Source organism: Gavialis gangeticus, unplaced genomic scaffold (genome assembly GCF_001723915.1).
Source record: "Gavialis gangeticus isolate Ggan-Ray unplaced genomic scaffold, GavGan_comp1, whole genome shotgun sequence".
In the NCBI taxonomy this organism is placed as follows: Eukaryota; Metazoa; Chordata; order Crocodylia; family Gavialidae; genus Gavialis; species Gavialis gangeticus.
The window spans coordinates 24,470,139-24,480,593 of NW_017728995.1; the positions used below are offsets into that span (position 1 = coordinate 24,470,139).

At 39.4% G+C, this 10,455-nt stretch overlaps 1 protein-coding gene across 1 annotated transcript in view; it reads left to right on the forward strand.

The window, feature by feature from the left end:
• PIK3CA (phosphatidylinositol-4,5-bisphosphate 3-kinase catalytic subunit alpha) overlaps positions 1-8,373 on the forward strand; it is a 76,997-nt gene extending 68,624 nt beyond the window's left edge. The window contains exons 18-21 of the mRNA XM_019503332.1: positions 1,573-1,743; positions 2,324-2,441; positions 2,641-2,792; positions 3,588-8,373. Of these exons, the coding sequence (XP_019358877.1) occupies positions 1,573-1,743; positions 2,324-2,441; positions 2,641-2,792; positions 3,588-3,858 (712 nt within the window). The 3' untranslated portion in view covers positions 3,859-8,373. The remainder of the gene's footprint in view (positions 1-1,572; positions 1,744-2,323; positions 2,442-2,640; positions 2,793-3,587) is intronic.
• Positions 8,374-10,455: the final 2,082 nt, after the last annotated feature.

A 10,455-nucleotide genomic window follows, 5' to 3' on the forward strand; every position in this document is an offset into this window, starting at 1 on the left:
ATCCCCCCACATCTTAGTGTCATCAGCAAACTTGAACAGGGTGCTTTGCACCCCCTCATCCAAATCACTGATGAAGATGTTGAACAGGGCGGGCCCAAGGACCGAGCCCTGTGGGACCCCACTTCCCACGTCCTTCCAGGTCGAGAAGGACCCATCCACTACCACCCTCTGGGTGTGACTCTCTAACCAGTTGGCGACCCACTGGACTGTATGGGTGTCTACGCCACAGTCCCCCAGCTTCCTAATGAGAATGGGGTGAGAGATAGTATCAATGACCCTTCCCCAGAAGTTCAGACCTGAAGGTGAAATGCAAGACAAGTCCTTTCCAGTTACAAAATCCAGCCTGCCCACAGAGGACTTGGAATGACCAGTTCTCTCAGCCTTCAGAATCAAATATAAAGCAATTTTTTTTAATTTAGTTTTTCTATGTTCCCAGTAAAAGGTTGAGGAAAAAAAGAAAGAGGGGGGAGAGGAATAAAAGAAGCAATAAAAGATGAAGAAGGGAGAGGTGAAGGGAAAAGAAAAATGAATAGATCTTCAACTGCTTTGGAGAATAATTAAGCCACTGTCCTACTGTAAATTTATTACATGTAGGGAACAGTCATTGATAGAGGGTGGGGAGGATATTATAAAAATGGTGCTGGGGGTGGCACGTGTTTGTGGTGTGTACACTCACATACATACTTCCAGGGATGGATATGCAGTTAAAAGCAGCTTCAGACATTGCTACTCTACATCATAGAGTTTTTATTACAATGTTATAATATTTTCAGGTAATTACAGTGGAAAATAATGTATTTTTAAATGTCCATACAAACTTTTCTTAAAATTTATCATGTACAGTAGAAAGTTAATTATCAAAATAATTAGTGTCATCATCATTGCGGATAATCTTTTTATCTGGATAACGAAACACCACAGTGTGAAGTATTGACAACAAACCTTTTAATTAATGTATTGTACAGCAAATAGAAGGAAATAAATGTATGATTCCATGTAATGTTTTAAAATCTCAAAGCCCTAGTAAATAGACAATGAGTAGTTGTCTTGTCAACAAGCAAAACCCAACTGCAGGCTTATGGCTTTTTAAATGTAAAACCTGCTGGTTGTTTGACTTTCTAGATGATCAACCCTCTACTGTACTTATCTGATGGTAATTGTGATGTGACAGGTGTTCCCTTCCTGAATGTCTCGGGTCTATCCTAATCTCAAGAACTAATGAAATCCACCTAAAATGGATAGATTTGTTTTTAATTTTAGTAGATTAGTAGGAAACCATTAATTTAATGTTCAGCTTAATTGTTGTTTTTGGAATAAAGCTCAGGAAATGCATTGCCAGATGCCATGGCTTCGGAGCCAAGCACATAATTATATTTCATATTATTGCATGGTTTATTTAGTGCTTCTAATACATCTGTAGGGCTTTAATATGGATTTTTATTCATCTCCCCATGTAGTAAAGCTAATAACAGATGGTATTCATCTGACAAACATTACTAAACAGTGCATATTTAATACTGCTAACACACTTGCTGGCTCAAACTATGATCTGAAAAAAAATTTCTCTTCCAGGATGTTGCCTTATGGTTGTTTGTCTATTGGTGACTGTGTTGGCCTTATTGAGGTGGTCAGAAGCTCTCATACAATCATGCAGATACAGTGCAAAGGAGGCCTAAAGGGCGCACTGCAATTCAACAGCCACACGTTACATCAGTGGCTCAAAGACAAGAACAAAGGAGAAATGTGAGATTTTACTCTTTTTGTTTTGTTTTGTTTTGTTTTTATTTGTTGTCTCCCTGAAGGAAACTATAAAGCAAAAGCATGCAAATCCTGTCTTCTGGAAGTGGGAAGTTACATAATGGACCTTGTTCCTCCTCCTGACCAGTAGTCTTTCCCACACATTCGTCCCTTCTCTGCCACCCCCATATCTCTTCTTTTGAGTTTGATTGAGGTATTGTTTAACACGCTGGTGACAATATAACAGTGATCTTAAGTTACTTTTTGCTATGCACTCATCAAAATATGGATTACATTTCAAATTAAATAGGTAGGTAAACAAGTGAGACCTTTTTTTTCTCCTTCTAAGAGAGTTGGTCCAGGGGCCACTTACCTATAAGGCCACGCAGTAATAGTTCTTTTTATTATTATTCGGCATCTTCTGTATTCCTTTCAAGTTCTTTGTGATTCAGTTCAGTCCAAGAAGTTTTGTTTCTTTTTCATTGAACTAGCATGCACACATCCAGCTCTTCCTGACATGGATGCTACTTCTGCATTTTATGTTAGAACTTGAACAGTAAAATGCCTTGTGTTTTGTTTTCAATAGGTATGATGCAGCTATTGACTTGTTTACACGCTCCTGTGCTGGCTATTGTGTCGCTACATTCATACTGGGAATCGGTGACCGTCACAATAGTAACATCATGGTGAAGGATGATGGACAGGTATTATACTTAATGCAAGAATACTCCTTGGCAGATATTAAATTATGTAACATGTCATCTTGTCTGATGTTAAGATACGGCTTTTGTTGTAAGCTGGTGTTTCCATCACCAATCCAAGCTAAAGCTAAATGAACCGATGTTACTGTGATAGCTGTTTAGACGAACACGCGAATAACTTTGTTATTTTCCCTCTTTAAAGCTGTTTCACATTGATTTTGGGCACTTTCTGGATCACAAGAAGAAAAAATTTGGTTACAAGCGAGAGCGTGTACCGTTCGTTCTAACGCAAGATTTCTTGATAGTGATTAGTAAAGGAGCTCAAGAATGTACCAAAACAAGAGAATTTGAAAGGTAAGCCTTCTTAGATGGAGTATTTTTATACAAGTAAAATACTTCTCTCTTTTGCCCAGCTATGTGCATGTGGGAATATCTTGTAAGAAAAATTACCTTGGATGTAATAGAGATCTTCTAATATTCTGACCCATGACTAAATGAAGCTGCCTGCTAGACTTGGTGCGACTGCATATGGAGTTTATTGTACAAGGAAATGCGACATAGATGGATTCTGTTCATTTTTATGTTTTTTTTTTCAATGTGCACCTTCTGTTTGTTCAGATCTAGGTCACGAATCCTGTGTCTCAGACTTTCCACTCATGAGTCAGAAGTGTAGACTGTAAACCTCGATTTTTTTGGGTCTGCACCCGGGGTGTGCTAGGTTTTTGTGACTTTCACAGACTTTGCAGGATATGTGAACATTTAAGCTTACTTGATTTAAAATCTTATTCAACAATGAATTAGATGTGGGACATTTTATCACCCATGAACACTTTGCTTTTAATGCTTAAAATAAATCTTGCTTTACCATAAGTCAGGCTCAGTAGAGTTCCTGAAACTTTCCTGGATAACTTACCTTGTAAGCAAGTATCAGCAAATGAAAATGGCTTTTAGGACCGTTTCAGGCCTGTCTGAAAATTATGGCTAATGTTAACATGATTTCAGTTTTGGAATTAACATACATGTGGGAGATTTGGGAAGATGATAGTAAAATGAAAAGAATATATATCCAATGTGATTTCCAAGAAAAGAAAGTTGTTGTGGGTCTAATAAGCTGTCTTGAATCAACTCTTATCTGTCTGTCTTTTCAAGGTTTCAAGAGATGTGTTATAAGGCTTACTTAGCAATTCGGCAGCATGCCAATCTCTTCATAAATCTGTTTTCCATGATGCTTGGTTCAGGCATGCCAGAATTACAGTCTTTTGATGATATTGCATACATTCGAAAGACACTTGCATTGGACAAAACTGAGCAGGAAGCTCTGGAGTATTTCATGAAACAGATGAATGATGCTCACCATGGTGGCTGGACAACAAAAATGGACTGGATCTTCCACACAATAAAGCAACATGCCTTGAACTGAAATGAAAGCAAAGATGACACAAACTGATAGCCCATTTTGTGGGCACTACACTGCACTGCTAATGCCTGTCAGCAGCAAAGACTGGTTGCATAGGAATTGCACAAACCACGAATGACATTTGAATTGACAGGAAGAACAGAGATGAAATGTTCAGACAGTTTTCAAAACTATTGTAAAACAGGGTTTCAGATGGCACTAAAATTATACACTTCAAAATTAAGCTTTAGTATGATGTGTAACTTCATGTTATGCCTTAAGCCCAAAAAAGGTTTGGAAGTCTTTCCTGTTTTTGTTTTTTGATTAACGATCATTTGGAAGGAGGAAGAAAAGAGTTGCTATCATCAAATGCAGTCCATGACATACTACAGGAGGAAGTCTGGTACAGGAGATGGAGACTATGCTGGGTTTCAAATGAGCTGAAAGAGAACTTCCCATTTACCACAGCTATTTAGATGCTGCATATCTTGAAGGGAAGGATTTTTAAGGGCAGAGATATTAAAAATAATAGTGAGGGAACGGTGCCTTTAACTGTATTCAGAGACATGTTATGTTTGAAGTTTAACTGAACCTTTTCACTTCTAGGTCTGTCATCTGCACAGTGTTTGAAAGCAATTGGAAATAGGCCCAATATGTATGGTGTTTTTTCCTGGACAGTATTTGTAGAGATGAAATTCTTAGTTTCATAAAGAACTCTGTTCCCCAGCATCCCAGAAGACTGGCTAACTTGAGAAATTGAATGGTCAAAATTGGGTTTAGTGCAACAAAACATTGTAGTGTTCACTTTGGGTTTGATTTAATCTGACTTGAACTGAATAGACTTTTTTCATGCATGTTTTCCAGGGCCTAAAAAAAAGGTGAGTTATTAAAAATTATTGAAAGATTATTTTTTTATGAAGGCTATTTATATAATAGGAACTATTATTAATATATATTCTTTATTTACATGGTTTGTCCCATAGTCACTCATTTAATTTCGCAGCCCAGTTCTATCTGTCCAAGATTCCCATTATTTGTAATGTCACTGGTGGTGACCAGCTCTACTCCAAGGACCAAATTCAACCCTGGTGAAAGAGAATATAATACTATTAAAATCAGTGGGAGATGCAGCCACCAGTGCCAGAAATGAACTTGTCCTAAGTCTCTTCAGTAAATCTCAGGCAATACTCTTAACGTTACTTAAGTGATATGCTGGCAGTTCAAGGAATGTATGGTTATACCCTCAACTTTTGGGTCCACCTTGTTCTCTTGCTCTTTGTTCTCTTTCCTGCTGCTTTTGAAAGCAGCTGTTTAATCCCAGTAACCAGTACTTCAGAAGCAAATGAGTTTTCAATACAATCACTAAGCAGTTCAACATACAGCAAATACGTTGGATAGCTCGTAGCATGTGGAGTTACCAAACAAATGTTTTATAGCTGTGTGTCTGTACATAATCTCTCTCTACGTATTTGTAAATCTAATTGTCCTTCTCTCTCTAAAACAATATACACAAATTGGCACCAGTTTTTGAGACTGTCTAGACTACCAGAGGTTTTTAGATGTCCTGTGTGCGACCACAGGTCAAACTTGCTATTCTGAAACTATTTTTTATAAATTCTTAAACATTTTCTGGGGAAAAAAATTGCAAAACCCAGGGTGTGAAGGTTGACACTTACTCTAGCATTTTAGACTTGCTAGATCTGCAGCATTTGGAATGAAATCCAAAAGTGTGGGACTTTGGGGGTTGGGCTGGGTCACACAAATTTAAGTGCCACTCAAAAGTGCAATACCAGATGTAATATGAAATATGCTGACAGTTGGTATCTCTAACTGAACTGTGCTTTGTGGGGCTGTATTAATGAGGTATCAAGTGGTTGGATTTTTTTTAAAGCAAATTGTAATATATTTAAGAAGTGCAATCAATTATACCCTTAGAAGACTTGGAGAAAAGTGAATTTGGGATTGTAAAGCCAGGACTTTGTTTTGTCTTTTAAGACACCTTTCATAGTCGGAAGTTCTTTGGTTAATCATTGAACACACTGTTACTTAACTGAATCGCATGGGAAAATTACTGTCTTCATGGAAACTATGAAGAAATGCTAAGATTAGAATGGAGAATACAGTGTCTTGGCTCTAATGATCACTTTAGAGCTGTCCAGCAGAGTTCAAATCCTTCTTCATTCACTGACTGTTACATATGCCTCTTTTCAGATGTGAATGTTTTCACTCCTAATAGCATTTATGATTGCATATTTACCAGAACACAATTACCCTTATATATAGTCAACCCAATCTGTTTCAACACTTTTAACCTTGGGAATTAGTTACACTAAGAAATTCAATGAAATGATTCAAATCTGAAACCCTGTTACCTGTAAACCATAATTTAACAGAGAAATGTGTTAGTAAATGCCACATCCTACATTATTCTTATTGACTATCTTGTATTGCGAGAGAGAGATTTTACTATGTTTACACAAGATCTGGCCAGCCTTTTAGGATCTGAATTAAAAGGTCCACTCCTCAAGCTTATTGAATTTTATGGGACTGGTTCTCCATAACTTGACCCATTGGTAGCTATATGAATTTATAAAATGTGAATGAAAAAATATACCAAATCAAATAGCAATTTTTGCACCCATTTTGCACAGACTGCAGGGTTGGGAAGATTCAGGCCTCTATTTCCAAGAGTTACTACAACAAAACACTGCACAAGCTGTAAAATCTCTTATGGGCATGTGATAGTATAGGAAAGCAAATCCATTAGCTAAATAGTCCCAATAGAATTTGGAGGACTTTTAGAATGAAAGAAAATAGAAGCGTGGCAAGGTCACGGGCTGGGTTTATAGTGCATGAAACAAATTGTTATCATAATTTGGAAGTATATTGAATGGGGATGGGGGGCGCAAATTCATTGAATGCAGAAAAGTCAATTTTTTAAAAATGTGCAGTAACTCTAAATATATTTCTTGTTATACCAGTTCTTAAACTGATGTAAATCCATTGACTTTATGGGGATCATTCCTGATTTACACTGAGAGAATCAGGCCCACTTTCTCAGAGAAAAAGTTTCTGCTTGAAGACTGAATACATTTGTAATGGAGTTCTATATGGGGTAGAGTTTGGAATTGATTTTTCTCTCTTTCCTGTTGACACTTTAGATTTGAGAATGTTCCCTTTGTCCTGAATATCAGCTGTGCAAAACACACTTTAGTAGTTGATTTCAACCTTGGACTGAATCTGAGCACCTTGCTCCTGCAAAACTCCTGTAGGAGTCTTACCTGAGCAAAGAGCCTAGGAGTGGGCCTTACATTTTATTACCAAACCGTTAGAAAATGGTGACTTCAGTGAATATGTGTTGTGATATGGTGTAACTAATTTTTTTCAACTGTGAAACTCTACATTGTTTTAACAGCAAAACGGGCTGCTGCTGATTAGTTTTTCTTGAGTTGTATTCTTTGCTTTCCTAAAGGTAGCAAAAGAAACTACTGTACTGACTTACATATGCACACTTTCTGTTCTCAAAGGAGTGCATCAGTAGTTTCTTTATAGGTAAGATACAATTCTTCAGGATAATTTTAATTTAAACAACAAAAAAAGCATTTAAATAAAACCAAAATGGTTAGTGGTTTGGCATCTTGTGGAGAAGATATAAGAAGCCTGCATATTAGGGCACTGTCGAAATTACGCAGCATGTAGAGAACTTTGTATGTGATGACCCTGCTTGTTGGCTTTTTCTTCTCATTTTTATGTAAAACCATTTAAGCCCTGTAGTGGTCAGTAGCCCTTGTTGGCTGGCAATTTGAAGACATTTTCCTTGCGTTGTCATTTTATAACAGGCATGGTCAAAGTTTGTGCTGAATAACAATTGTGAATTCCTCCTGTTTTTCATATCTGTACAGGTTGCAGATCTGGGCTGGACCCATTCAAAAAAAAAGCCACTTGGAATGATTATGTATTTTGATGTCTTTGACATCTTTAAAATGCTTCAATTTAAAGAAAACGGTGTGGTATTAGAGAGAATTATGATGTGCTGCTTCTGAGATTTTTTTTTTAAACTTCTGTATTTCAGTTTTTTAAGGTTTTACTTGAATAGATGAAGAACCACAATTTTTATACAAATAGTATACAGTTGTGGACACTGTTGCAGATCATTGAAGCCAATTAGTGTTGCAATACATGTTTCATACTTACGGTGAATTGTATTTTTTTCTTTAGTCAAAGTTGTCTAAGTTTTTTAGGTTTTAAAGCTCTATCTGTCTAAAATAGTTTGTGGCCTACCACAGTGCAGATGGTCATATATTTTTATGTCCGTATTGACTGGGCAAGGTAATAACAAAAATTGGGCCTGGCTGTAGAAGGATTTTGTCTGAGTACAGGACCCGGGCCTTGTAGGGAGGGGCTTGCAGCTTTCAGAAATTCTTATCTGACTTTACTGTGATTTTAATTGTAGCTTCTCTGGCGTTATTTTGGGTTAATGCCAACATAGAAGATCAAAATTGGGCCCTTGGTATGAAAGTTTTTGTCTATCTGACTTGTAAAAAAAAAAAACAAAAAAAAAAACAAAAAGTAAGTTTTCTTACTGAAACCAGTCCTGATAGCAAACTAAATTAAACTGGGTGGTCCTTAGTCTTATTTATTCTCCTTTAATTGTCTGCTTTAGTTTTCAAAATCAGGAGTGCTATGGCCTTGCCTATAATCTGTTCTGCCCTGGTTTTTGAGACTTCAGGGATCTCTCTGGCTTAAAATACTTCCTCTTAAGGAAGTTCTACTTTCCCTTACTCCTTAATGACAGTAAGTGCTTTATGACATCAGATATCAGAAAAAGATGAGTTGACCTGGAATTTGGAGTGGAGCAATTGTCTCTATTATGAAGCACAAAATTACAATGGTGTTAAAATTGCATCGTTCTGCATTTGTGGCCCAAATTTTTTAAGGGAAAGAGCCCATAGCTGGAGGGTAGGGCTAGGTTTCAGAGAGACCTAGACAAATTGGAGGATTGGGCCAAAAGAAATCTCATGAGTTTCAATAAGGACAAGTGCAAAGTCCTGCCCTTAGGACAGAACATCCCATGCACCAGTACAGGCTGGGGGGTGACTGGCTGGGCAGCAGCTCTGCAGAAAAGGACCTGGGGGTGACTGGACAATCAGATTGATATGTCAGCAGTGTGCCCTTGCTGCGAAGAAAGCTAACAGCATCCTGGGCTTCATGAGTAGGAGTGTTGCCAGCAGATCGAGAGAAGTGATTCTTCCTCTCACTTCAGCACTCGTGAGGACACATCTGGAGTAGTTTTGGGCCCCCCACTACAGAAAGGATGTGGACAAATTGGAGAGAGTCCAGCAGAGGGCAACAAAAATGGTTTGGGGGCTGGCGCACATGACTTACGAAGAGAGGCTGAGGGACCTGGGCTCACTTAGTTTGAAGAAGAGAAGAGAAGGCTGAGAGGGGATTTCATAACAGCCTTCAACTACCTGAAAGGTGGCTCCAAGGAGGATGGAGCTAGACCAGAGGCAGGCCCGGCCTGTGGGCCAGATCAGGCCTGTGGTGGATTCCATTTCCCAACAGCCTCTGCTGGTGTCGCTGCGGCTGGTTTCTGTGGAGACCCCAGCAGCGGCAGCACCAGCACCATGACAGCGCGGGGGCAGTGTTTCCATGGAGACCAGCCCCAGCAGTGCTGGCAGGGTGCGTGGCTGGGCAGGGAGCTGTTCCATGGCTGGGATCTTGTGGCGGTGACAGCGTGGTGCCATGATCCGCTACCTCCACATCCCGGGCAGGGTGATGCAAGCAATGGATCATGTCTCTCCTCTGGCTCTGGACCATGCTGCCATCACTGCAAGATCCCAGCCCCGGAGCAGCTCCCTGCCCAGCCACACACCTTGTCAGCGCTGCTGGGACTAGTCTCTTTGGAAACCCTCGCCCCCACACTGTCAGGGCACCACTGCTGCTGGGGTCTCTATGGAAACCGCCTGCAGCGATGTGGGCAGGGGCTGCTGGGAAATGGAGTCCATCAGCACCCCAGATCCACCATTTTGCCCACCCTTGAGCTAGACTGTTCTCAGTGGGGGCAGATGACAGAACAAGGAGCGATGGTCTGAAGTTGCAGCAAGGGAAGTTTAGGTTGGATATTAGGAAAATCTTTCTCACCAGGAGGGTAGGGAAGCACTGGAACAGGTTATCCAGAGAGGTGGTGGACTCTCCATCCTTGGAAGTTTATACGGCTAGGCTAGACCAAGCTTTGTCTGGGATGATCTAGTGGGGAATGGTCCTGTTTGAACAGGGGGTTGGACAAGATGTGACCTCCTGAGGTCCCTTCCAACCCCCACACTCTATGATTCTATGAATCTAAATCATTGTTCTAAGATGTGAGCAAAAATCAGAGGAATTTCTGGGAAAGCTTTAATAGGGACAGTTCATACATTTCTAGAATATGCAACAGCTATTTGTGCCAATGGTTATAAAACCTGATGCTGAAACAAACTTTAAAACACTTTCTGTATGTTAAGTGTCCTTATTTTCACTATAATGTGGCATTCATCAGGCAGAAGAAAGGAAAACACCCTATGTTGATGGCTTATGGATGCGTCCCATTGAACAATATGGTCCAGATCCTTTGCTGATACA